The sequence below is a fragment of the Chinchilla lanigera genome, unplaced genomic scaffold (assembly GCF_000276665.1).
Source record: "Chinchilla lanigera isolate Chin_1 unplaced genomic scaffold, ChiLan1.0 scaffold00001, whole genome shotgun sequence".
Lineage (NCBI taxonomy): Eukaryota > Metazoa > Chordata > Mammalia > Rodentia > Chinchillidae > Chinchilla > Chinchilla lanigera.
Window position 1 is genome coordinate 816359 of NW_004955402.1, and position 12677 is coordinate 829035.

General features: G+C 42.0%; 1 protein-coding gene across 12 annotated transcripts in view; it reads left to right on the top strand.

Moving 5' to 3' along the window:
• The window catches only part of Ptpn2 (protein tyrosine phosphatase, non-receptor type 2), a 75262-nt gene that overhangs the window by 44949 nt on the left and 17636 nt on the right, over window positions 1–12677 (top strand). For all 12 annotated transcript variants that reach the window (XM_005372550.2, XM_013513107.1, XM_013513054.1 and 9 more), the window contains 3 exons: window positions 325–423; window positions 3410–3544; window positions 11735–11944. In XM_005372550.2, the coding sequence (XP_005372607.1) occupies window positions 325–423; window positions 3410–3544; window positions 11735–11944 (444 nt within the window). The remainder of the gene's footprint in view (window positions 1–324; window positions 424–3409; window positions 3545–11734; window positions 11945–12677) is intronic.

Here is a 12677-nt window from a genome sequence, read left to right on the forward strand (position 1 = left end):
ACAGAACTTGCTTGTGCTTTGACTCCTAGGCTGACTCAGCCTGCTTCTCCAGCTCCCGACTGTGAGAGCCACTGATAGCCTAAGCAGCCCCCTTTCTAAGTAAATAAAAAGGTTTTGATTCTTTGAAACCAGAATTCTAACTAGTAGAGACTGGTGCTAATGTTGAGGCCTGGTTCTAGTGTTTGAATTCAAATGGATATAGTCTTGATTTCCTTATTCTGACCTCATCCACTGTGTTAGTGCGGACCTGCAACATCTGGAGGGTTCTCCCCTCAGTCCCTGCTCTTCCCGACCTTCCCTAACCTGCTTCCCTTTGCCTTACAGGGTCCCCTTCCTAATACCTGTTGTCATTTCTGGCTCATGGTTTGGCAGCAAAAGTCCAAAGCAGTTGTCATGCTAAATCGAGTTGTGGAGAAAGAATCGGTGAGTAATATTTAATATTTACAATTTAGTGTACTACATATGCTCTTCAACAGCAAAGGTTTTCGTGTGTATCTGTTGCGGGGGGATTTATCCCTTAGCTTGGGCCTTTAATTGCTCAAGGTTAGGTATCAGGATGTTTCAGACCAGAGCTAATGAATCTTTTTCCTTTCTTAACTTAAATATTTATGTAATAATTACAGACCACTAATCTGTGTGTTATAAATATAATGATACAGTTACTGACTAGTAGTGGTACATAGGTCTCTAGAATCCCTAGGCTTCATTAGAATCTTTGTGTTATTGCTAGAATTTTGGAAATTATCAATAAGATTAAAGTGATGCTTTTATCTTTATAAATTGTAGTTGGCTCTTAGGTTATAAGATAATAAGTATAAACTTATGGAAATTTAAAATTACAATCTAAGTACACTGCCTATTAGTGGTATAACTTTGATTAAGGTGTTTTACTTTTGTAGCTTTAGATATTATTTCTGTCAAGCAAATTGCAAAATATTGTCACTAAATTCCCTTCCAGCTTTAAGATCTTGTACTGTTGGGTGTGGTAGCACAGAGTGACCTATAATCCCAGCACTCCGGGAAGCTAAGATGGGGATCCCAAGTTCAAGCCAAACCTGGGCAACTTAGTGATTTAGCAAGACCTTGTCTCAAAATAAAAAAGGGCTGGGGATGTAGTTCAGTGAAAATGCCCTGGGTTCAATCCCCAGTACCATTAAAAGAATTTTTGAAAACAGTGCTGTTCTCCATCTTCAGATTACTGGTTCTTACTCTTTTTCAAAATTTGTGGTTGCTGATTCAGTGATGATGCAAACTTTCTGTTTCTCTCTGAAGTAACATTGACATTCAAGAAGTCCCAGGGTCAGCATCGTCATTTGTAGTATTTTTCAGTCTCTAAACTCATTCACAAATTATTTATCACTTGAACAGCATTGCAAACTAGATGATTTGTAAATTTCATCTCTCATAGAGTGGAGAATAATTACTGTTAGTAGGATAATGGTACCACCAGAATTTAGAAATCATTTTTATAGTGGGTGGATCTAGATGCTTAAGTTTAATTACTTGCAGAATCTAGCCATTTCTCTAAGAAGCCTGGAGCTGGAGTGTAGCTTAGTGATAGAACACTTGCCTAGCACGTGCAAAGCCATAGGTTCAATCCCCAGCACTGTAAAAAAAAAAAAAAGGTCTGATTTTTCTGCCTTCTGTCTGCCTTTTTTTTTTTTTTTTTACACCAAGAATCCTGGTTTTCAAAGACATCTGAGATCTAGAATGTTTTATAATGACTTATTTCCTTCATGTTATACCACATAGAAAACAAAGTCCCAGCAATATCTGTTCTGGTACCAAAATAAATTCTGAAAGTAATCTGTTTTTCACAGTTTTTCCACTCTCGTGGCTTTCTTTCCTTGTTTCTTGGTTGTCATTATACTACAGTCTCCTACACCCCTTTTCCAGCATTCTGTTCAGTCAGCCCTCATCTCTGTGGGAGGGGGATTGTAGGACCCTCTGTCAGTACGAAAATCTGCAGGTGTGCAAGCCCCTCTATGAAGTATGTTGTAGTGTTTGCATATCAGTTATGCATGTCCTCCCTTATTCTTCAGTTTACTTGCAGTACCTACTACAGTATAAGTGCCACGAAAAGAGCTGCTGTATTGCAGTCTTTAGGGAAGCAAGACAAGAACAAGGTCTGTGTGTGCAGTATGGATGCAGTTTTTTTCTTTTCTTTTTTATTTATTTATTTTTTTAATGTGGGGAATTGAACCTAGAACCTTTACACTGAGTTACATTCACAGCCTTATTAAAAACAAAGTTGCATTTTTGAGACAAGGTTTCACTAAGATGTCCAGGCTGGGCTCAAACTAGCAGTCCTCTTGCTTCAGCCTCCCAGAGTGCTGGGTTTACAGGGGTACACCACCACATCTAGCTTTCCTGAATATTTTTTTTTAATCAAGGTTGGCAGAATACATGAATAGGGAGGGCCATATTTAATAGGTATTCAATTTTTATCACAGCCTCTGTTCTTGTCTCTCCAGTTATTGAGAATCTTTATTTTCTAGTGGCTCCTAAGGAAAGACTCATGGGCGTTATAGTCTCTTGATTCTTGCCAGTGACCATTTATCTGGTGTTTCAATACGCACAAGTCAGTATGGCAGGGAGTAAGATCCTTGGCTCACATTTGCTTTTCTTTGAACAATATAAAAATATATTACTTTATTTTCCAACTGAAAGGGATTACATCATTTCCTTCTAACATGGCAAATAACGTCAGAGTTGTTAAATGTCCAGCGACATTTTCCACTAAGGATATTCAATCTGTATACTAACACTAGGGAAAAGGCGTTTAATCTTCTGATTCTTTCTTCTAATTTAATTTTAGTAATTTACTAATTTGAATTTAGTTATGTAAATATGTGATATTTGTAGATACTTAATAGCAAATTCATATGTAACTGTTGAAAGTAGTTATAAATAAAAGCTTTTCAAAACTTTTATGATAAGATCCTTGTAGGTGTTTGATACTTTCAGAAGCATAAATGAATATCATATGATGTTAAAATGTAAGACACTGCTGGGCATGGTAGCGCATACCTGTAATCCCAGCAGTGTGGAGGCTGAGGAGGAGGATTACCATGAGTACAAGGCCAGCCTGCAGTACAAAGCAAGACTCTGTCTCAAAAATTTAAAAAAAAATTTTTTTAAATTGTAAGACATCAAGCTTTAAAAATGACAACTTTCATTTTTGTTTCGTAGAGATGGTATCTGTTTATGGCTTTTTTAGTTTAACAATTATAGGGACATTTTATTTTACAAAGCCGCTTTGTAAAATGTTAGTCTTACTAAATAAGTGAAATGTGATGGTGACTGTTCTTAGGTGTGACTACTTGAAAAGGTATAGTATGTATGTGTGAGGCTTGTTTTCTTTTTTCAACTTTTATGGTTTCCTAATGTCTCATCTTTTTGTATATAGGTTAAATGTGCACAGTACTGGCCAACAGATGACAGAGAGATGGTGTTTAAAGAAACAGGATTCAGAGTAAAGCTCTTGTCAGAAGATGTGAAGTCATACTATACAGTACATCTACTACAATTAGAAAATATCAGTGTAAGACTTTCCTTGTCTAAGAGTTTGGGGTTTATACGATACTTTGAAGACTTACTCACTTTCAGATTTGGAGCTTGATGCCACATACATATTTGAATATCTGTGATGGTACCAAGTCATGAGTGTTCTTATTTTTATTTTTGGGGAGTGTACCAGAAATCAAACTCAGGACCTCATGCTTGCTAGACAGGTGCTGCTCCACTGGGCCAAATCCCCAGCCCTCTAGGTTTTGTTCTTATATGGGCTAATTCTTTAAGGATGCTTAAGACAGCCTAGAAAGCAAGAGTTTCCTTTTTTGGGTGGGGGGTACTGGGAATTGAACTCATGACCTCAGGCTTGCCAGATAAGCCCCTATGCCACTGAGCTATATCCCCAGGCCATAAACCAGGAGTTTCAAAGTTCAGGTTGATGTTTGTGAATTGAACATTATACTTTGGGCTGGGGTTATAATTTGGTGGTAGGGCACTTTCCTAGCAGGCTGGAGACCCTGGGTTGAATCCTAGTACTTAAAAGGGGTAGGTGGCTAAGAAAGGGCCTGTGCCAGGTATGGGAGTCAGGCTTGACTCCCAGACCTGGAAGGCTGAAGCAGGAATGTGGCAGGTCTGGAGATAGAGATCTAGTGGTAGCATACCCTTTCGGTTGATCCTTAGCACTGTTAAGGGGGAAAAGAATGGGCTTCAGTACAGGGCAAACCTGTGTTCACATCCCCACTGTGCTGCTGGAGGGTGTGCTCCAGGCACCCCACACCTTCCTGGATCTTTCTGACCTGTCAAAGGATTGGCTGTGCCGCCCGCCAGGGCCATGTGTAAACCAGAGATGCACATGCTTAGCACTTGCTTCGGAAACCCAGCAAACCAGCTCCTGTGCTTGGTACAGTCAGGGTTAGCAGAGCAGTCGACGAATGACTGCTTCCCACAGAAACGTGTCCCCATGGAGCTGGAAAAATGGTGAAGTAGATGTAGCATATGATGTCAAGGATGGTTACTTGGATTGTTTTCCAGAAGTAAATGAAGTGATCTTCGGTGGAGACATACACACGGTGCAGTTGTGAGCCTGCTGCTTCCAAGCTGGCGTCGTACCACCTTTCGCTTTGTCCATTTTCTTCCTTTTGTCTCTTTGTGCTGTAACTAGAGTAAGCTAGACGATAGGAGAGGTTGGGTTCTGAGATGTTAATAGTATAACTAGGAAGTGGGTAAACGTTTGTCCAGAGTGACATTAAGAGCATATCTAGTCTATTACAACAAAATACTGTTGGAAGTCATTGAACATGCGGTGGTTAATACATGGTCCCTGACAACTAAGAGTTTTTCTGGAAGACAAGAGCAACAGTCTGAGCAGTTGTGTGGTGTGGTGCTTCTGTAAGGGTCCCTGGCAGTGGGTGCTCCTTAAGGGTCCCTGAGCCAGGTGCTGCTTTGTGCTGATGCCTACTCTGTTTCCTCTCCGTGCTCCCTGTGGCACCATGAGTGAGCATGTGTGATTTTTCTGGCTCACCTAAAAGACTCAAGAATTACAATAATTAGGTTATTTTTAAATTCCTGTTACTGTATTTATTTTATACCAAGTATTTTATTCACTGTATCATAAACTGCCTTGAGATACATCATTATCCATGATACTGGGTGGTACTATGCTTGTTCGCAGACATAGACAAGTTCTTCATGGCTTTTGGAGCCCTCTTCTCTTGCTATTTATCCCAAGTACCTTATCTGCTCATAAAAGATATTAAACTTAATTAAGGTGAAGGGAATAGACGTGCTTCCTCATTTCTGAAACAGCCCTAATGGGAATTAATTACACCTCCAATAATAAAATAGATTTTTATATTTTATTGGGTTATAAAACACTTTTAAACATGTTTATGTGTCTGTATGTATATATAAAATATGGTCCACAGCAGTACCTATAGGTAAATATTCTTACTATCTTCATATCTCATTTTTTTAAAAGCTTAAAATGCATTAGGATATAGGGTTTTTTCCCCTGTAAATTACCTAATAAGTGACAGACCAAACTCAGAAGGAGGTCTCCTAACTTCTGGCATAGGGTTGTCTGTTTACAAACATGCTAGTTGGGGCTGGGGATTTAGCTCAGCAGCAAAGCGCCTGCCTGGCAAGCGCAAGGTCATGAGTTCAGTTCCCGGTACCGGAGAAAAACCCAAAAAAAAAAAAAAAAAAAGCTAGTTGTTAGCTGGGCATGGTGGCACACACGTGTAATCCTAGCACTCTTGGAGGTTAAGGCAGAAAAATCATAGTTTCAAGCCTGGGCAGCTTTGTAACATAGTGAGACCTTGTCTCAAAATAAAAAAGGGCTGGAGAATGTAGCTTGATGTGAAGGCCCTGGATTCGATCTGCATGCCAAAAAAGAAAATAACAACAAAACCCGAAAAACAAAAACTAGTTCTTCCAAAGGAAAATTGCTTCCCAGTCATCTTTCAGAAGTCAGAGTTGTCACATGAGCTGGCCAACTACTGTGTGTTAGTCATTGTGAAGTGTTTGGTGTAACAGAATGATTGCTTGCCCTTGATTAGAGGTTTAGTTGTGCTTTATAATTTGATGGGGAGCTGGGGACATTAGGTGAGTAAAGTGGCCTTTCAGTGCGGAAGTCAGAAGGGCCCTGATGAGTAAGTGTACAGGCTCTGAGCCAGACTGCCTGGGTTCCAGCGCTGACCGCAGTCCTCAGGCTTGAGTCATGTCGCCTTACTCTGTACTGTACTGTCATCTGTTAAAGGAAGGCAGCATGCTGTCTGCCTCCCATAGTTTGCTTCGGGACTGAGCCGGGCACCCTGTGGCTGTGCTGGAGACCTAGGGCACACAGTTGTGGGCTTCTGTCAGGTCTGTTTCCTCTGGCACAGCTGTGAGTGGGAAGATGCGGGGAGCCTGACCGCAGTGAACAGTGGAAGGCCCAGGAGCCCGCCTGGCTGCAGACCTCTCAAGCCTCCTGTGCTGGGTGTGGAGAGCCAGTCTGCTTCTGCAGTCAGACTTGTATCTGTGACCCGGCCCAGGCCGTGGCTGCTGTCTGCACAAATTGTGTTCGTTCAGGGTCCTCCAGGCTGAAGGAGCGGCAGAGCCACCAGGAGCTGTCAGTGGGTCTTGCTGATAGCTCACTTGTGAGGAGGAGATTCTGTCTCTTTCAGAGAGGCCTGGGGCTTATGCTGTGCTGATAGTTTTGAGGAGTCTTTTAAATGCGAGGTCATGTGAAGTAGCCATTTTTGTCATTTTTCTTTCTAGTTGCCCTTCACTATTTTATGTAGTGTTGTTGGCCAGTTTTTATGATCATCAGGTTCCAAGAATGCTGTTACAATGCTGTCTTCTGTTTCCTTGCCCTTATAAGTTTACCCAAAATAGAATGAGTGTTTAATTGTTTTGATGCTTAGCTGGGATTGACTCAAACTGTTTTAAACATTTGACCCCCTAGAATGTGTCATCCAACTTGTTTATTTCCTGTCTGTCCCAGAGCCCCCATGGCCTGGGTCTTACTAAGGTCTTTCCTAAGATACCCATGATACGCTTATCCCCAGTGGGTGGTCTCTTCACGCTGCCTACTTTTACTTAAATTTTACCAGTTCGCTGACTTGTTCAATACTTGTATGACATATGTATAGTTCGACTCCAAAGCAAAGTTTTTAACCCAACAGGTAAGGTCCTTACCTGCTGCGATGTATTCCTCTGCCATCACACCCAAGTGCTCATTCCAGAACACAGGTGTGCTCACCCACTGGCCCGCTTCAGTCGCGGAGGACCACTTGCACCCAGTCTCCACCTCCCCGTCCTGCCTCCCTGTCCACCTCCTCCTGAGGTACTGCTCTTCTTGCGGAGATGTCACAGATAGGTCACTTTCCAGGGCCCGGGCCTCTGCAGAGCGCTGCCCCTCTGCTTACACTGCAGGTCTGTGCCTTGCCAGTCCCCCCCTCCTGGCCCGGTGAGCTCTTCCCGTCTGCCAGAACGAGTGACGCGCAGCCAGAGTTTATCGCCGCTGTGTAATGATCCCGACAAAAGTGGGTGCAAGACAGTGACAGGGTGCAGTGTGACGCTGGGCTAAGGGGAGATCCACAAACGTCCTCGTTCCTCAGATACCGAGGAGTTAGTGAAGAGGTTAAAAATACGGCAGATTTTACAGTTGATGGGAGTTTTTAATGGATAGCAACAAATGCAGTTACTGCATGTAGTTATTTTAGAAACAGCTGGTATATGTTAAGTATTTACCACATAAAGGGAGATATCCGGCACTTCGTGTTTATTGCTTCATTTGTTCTTCACAGCAACCTTCTAAGGTAAATACTCTCCAACTCCATTTGTAGATTATAAAACTCAGGCTTCATAAGTCTTGTAGAAACATAGTCTCAGTACATTTGGTGTGTACCTAACGTGAGAACAGGTAGGCCTGGAGCACTATGGCTTTATAGGTTTTTTAATAACAGAAAACTTACAATCTTGTGTTTATAATATTACCTTGAATTTGGATGGCTTTGGGAAGACACACTTACATTGCCACAGACCTCACAGCCCCTACTGTCTTGTACCCAATCCGGTGTCCGTCACGTACAGCCCGTTTGACAACCACTCACAGATCACATGTAGAATCTTACTTCAACAATGTAAGTGGGGTTTTGCATTTTTGGATAGCACGTGGTATGCACTTCGCAATTTGATAAGGGAAATGTGGTAAGCATGTGTGGATGGGCTACGGATGGGGCCAGCAGGGGAATTGTAGCTGTGGATGAAGCCAGGTGTGTGCAGACACAAGGTGGAGCCCTAGGAGGGGCGGCAGGAAAACCACCAGATGGAGAGCAGCAGGCCTCAGCGGTGCAGGGAGGGTGGGATGCTTCCAGACTGGTGACACGGGCAGCTGATCTCAAGTTGTGAGGTCTACACAATTGTTCAGAATAAAGTGGATCTTATTTTAGCTCTGTATCTTGATACCCTTACTGTGCCTCCCATTCTCTGTCCAGCATGGGAAAGGGTCCAGCCGTGCAAATCAGTGTCTCTGCCCAAGCAGCGAATGCTTGTGTTTCAGCCCTTCCTGTCGCTCTGAGTCACAAGAGTTTGCAGGTCTTGACTTACAGGGTTTTTTAGGCTGGTTTTTTTCTTGTTGTCATTTTTTGTTTTTTGTTTTGTTTTGTTTTGTTTCTGGTACGGGGAATTGAACTCACTACCTTGCGCTTGCCGGGCAGGCGCTGTGCCGCTGAACTAAATCCCCAGCCCTTGGTTTTTTTTTTTAAACCTTGTTTCAGTAGAAGTAAATGAATCACAAACTCTCCTTCAGTCTGGTTCTGTAGGGCAAGAAAAGCACTGATTTTCAAAACCCTGTTAGCAGGGAAGACTGTATTACACAGTCATGAGCACTTCTGGGAACTGGCTTCAAGTGTCCTGGACAATGTGACCTGAATTTGAAAAACGTCAAGAGATCGCTAGTGTTGAGCCAAAATTACATAAGCAGAGAATGAGCGTGCAGGTGCTGCAGGTTGTGGGACAGCCATTCATTGAAGAGTCAGGAAGTGGTGCTGTAACGGAGCAATGCCGGGCCACACCTGGTAGGCACGTGCCACAGTTGGCAGGGTCCTGGGAGCCCCACCAGTCCTGTGGACCAGCGCTGCGTGTGCTGGTGGGCAGCCACAGCAGGGCAGTTGCCAGTGAGGGGGAAAATGGGTTTAGAAAACCCACTAAAATCATATGCCCTGATCAACAAAAAGTAAGACAGAGTGATCAAGGATCAGCCTCTTCACATTCCTGTGTGGGTCCTGTTCACTGTCCGTGAACAGCTTTGTAAAAAGAGGCTAAGTGTGCCTTCATTTGGAATGTGTTGAGCTTCCTTTTTTATTCACTACCCACAGTAGATTGGCTGTTTTGGGGGTGTGCCACTTTGAATTGCATCAAGTTGTGTGACCACATCCATAATAAAATAATGATTGTATGTGGGGGGTTACTGGGGATTGAACCCAAGGCCTTCTCATTGAGCTACGTACATCCCTAGCCCTTTTTTCATTTCTTATTTTAAGACAAGGGGGTCTTGTTAAATTGCCCAGGCTGGGCTAACACTTGCTACCCTCCTGCCTCAGCCTCCCAGGGTACTAGGATTACAGGTCTTTACCACCATACCCAGCTAAAGTACTTGCTGTACACATGCACACACATGCGCCCATGCACGCGTGCCCATTTTTTATACCACTTAGAAAAACATAACAGTAAATCCTATCCCTCACCTGCGACCCCTGGCAACCACTAGTTTGGCTTCTGCTCCTGTAATTTTGCCTCTTACAGAGTGTCTTATTAATGGAATCATGTCTTGTACAGCCCTTAGAGTCTGGCTTCTTTCACTCAACATAATTTAGAACTTAAAAGGAATGCTGTGTGGCATGACAGTTGCCCATTATCCTAGCTTCTTAGGAGGTAGAGGCAGGAGGATGGCAAACTTAAGACCAGTCTGGGCAACTAATACATGTGCACTCTGAAAATCAGGATTGCAGGTAGGCAATTTAAAAAAAAAAAAAAAAATTGAAAAGGAAGTATTTGGGATGCTAAGGATGTGCCTTAGTGGTAGAGTATGTACTGAGCATGCACAAAGCCCTGGGCTCAGTCTCCAGCACCAAAAAGAAATAAAAGCAAGTGTTTTGAAGTCTAGGTCTGGGATATAGCTCAGCAGCACAGCGCCTGCCTAGCAAGAGCAAGGTCCTGAGTTCGATTTCCAGTACCAAAACAGAAGAATAGAAATCTAGAGATCATGATATCATTTTAATTAGTTATGAAGTACTATACTTTAAGTGCCTTCAGTGTATTGAGAACCTGTGGGTCACAGTGTATTTGGAATTATTAAAGTTGTATATGAAAAATAAGATCACTGAAAAAATGTAGATGTTTTTTAAATTTCTACCTGTATTTTTCAGTATCTTATGTGTCTCAGTCTAGGAGAAGTTATTTTTTTAAAAATGAAAGCTAACTTCTAATTATGAAATTCTTTGTTGAGAGCAAGTGTTAAAATAATCTGTAGCGGGTCGGGGGTATAGCTCAGCAGCACAGCGCCTGCCTGGCAAGGGCAAGGTCCTGAGTTCAATTCTCAGTACGTACGTACATACATACATAAAATAAGCTATAAACATATCGAGGTTTTAAAATATTACTTCTGTGCTTTCTCCAGAAATGTCCTTAGTAAAACTAAAAAAAATTGCAAAGGTATAAAGGATATCATGCTTCGTTTACAGAAATGGAAAGTGTGAGTAAGAGATCTGCTCCTGGGGGCAAAAAGCAATTGACAGACAGCTGAGCAGTGTTTCCCTGTCTACTCAGAGTTAATAGGACAGAGATCATCCACAGTGTCCAGGAAGGATGAAGAGGCAAGAAACTGTGCTGGCGAACCATCGCGGCATGTCACCAGAGGCACACACAGCTTTGGGATCAGAAATTACTACTGTGGGGAAAGGAAGCAATTAGAAGAGTAATTTCAAATAAAAACGTACAAATTATTCCTTGAATTTCTTAGGTTGTTCCTCTGTGCCTGTGTAACAGTATCTAAAAGTACATCATATAAAGAGATTATATTTACAAAATAAAAGTTGTAATTCTTTTTTTTTTTGAGAGTCTCGCTGTGTAGTTTGGGATGGCCTTGAACTCACCATGTAGCCCAAGCTGGCCTCAACTTAGGACAATTCTGCCTCAGCCTCCTGAGTGCTGGGATTACAGACATGTGCCATCATGCCCAGTGTAACTTTGTAATTCTTACAAAACAAAATAGTAAAGAATGTGAAATCATAATATAGAAACTTTAGAACAGACAAAAAGAATGCACTCACCATGGTGCCTGCTCTAGAGAGAACACCGGCAGATGAATGGTAGAGTTAGGAGTTGAGATGCTAGGTGTAGCCCTGGACTGCTGCTTCACATCCTGGCTCTGTGTCTTGTAACTGCAGCCCTAACTCTGCCTCAGTTTTCTCATCTGGAAATAGGTTTTAATAGGATCACTAAGCAAAGAGTTTTAAACAGGCCTCTAATATAATATGTTATATGTATCAACTCTTACTATCAAACATTCCAGATTCCTGTAAAGAACATATTCCCTAATCTATATGTGTGATTATCAAAACCAAAATAGAAAAAGCATAGTACAAACAGCCCATAGGATTTAAACCACTAGGCAATACACATGATCTTTTCAAGAAAAAAATAAGAACTAACTTCTCCCTTGATTTTCACTTTTTAGAGTGATGAAACCAGAACAATATCTCACTTTCATTATACTACCTGGCCAGATTTTGGAGTCCCTGAATCACCAGCTTCGTTTCTCAATTTCTTGTTTAAAGTGAGAGAATCTGGCTCCTTAGACCCTGACCATGGGCCTGTGATCGTCCACTGCAGTGCAGGCATTGGGCGCTCCGGCACTTTCTCTCTGGTGGACACCTGTCTTGTAATGGTGAGTGCTTCTTGTATGTGGTCCTTCCGATCTTGTGTTGTTTTCATTGTCAGAAGGACATTGTGTTGTTTTCACTGTGTTGTTTTCATTGTCAGAACGAAGCCCCCGATATCATCGGCCAGAACTAGGTTTTTAAAGGTGAAACATACTTTCTTTTGAAAAACCTAAAACTTTCATTTCTACCTTTCACCTGCTGCTTACAACTGGTGGGGATATATCCAGCATGATTCCAGAGATCCCCAACAAGACAGAAATAACTGTCTCCTGCTTTCAGATACTGATTCATATATCATTGAATTCCTTCCTCCTCAAACAAACACATCATCTCTTTTTCTTTAGTTAAAAACTAGAGATAATGATAGTACTTGCTTCATAGGATTGCTGTGAGAATTCATGGGTTAATGGTAGTTTCTGAATATCCCACAAATGTTAGTATTGTATTGTTGTTCCCCTAGATTTTTGTATGTGCCACCAGGAGTGTATTCTTTCCCCACCAGCTATGGCTGGCCATTGCCTGGTTTCAGCTCCTTTTCTTTTTGGACGTTGAACATAGGGGTCTTCTGGTTTCTCTGATGTCCTGCCCAATTTCTGTCTCCCTTCTCCCTCTTTTAGTATAGAATTTAACCCACCAGTAAATACTTTCTGGCCTGACTTTTGAGGCATCTACTCCTTAGTATTCTGTGTAGTTTAATTTCTTTCTTAAGGTTGTCAGTGAAGTGGACAGTTGACTGGG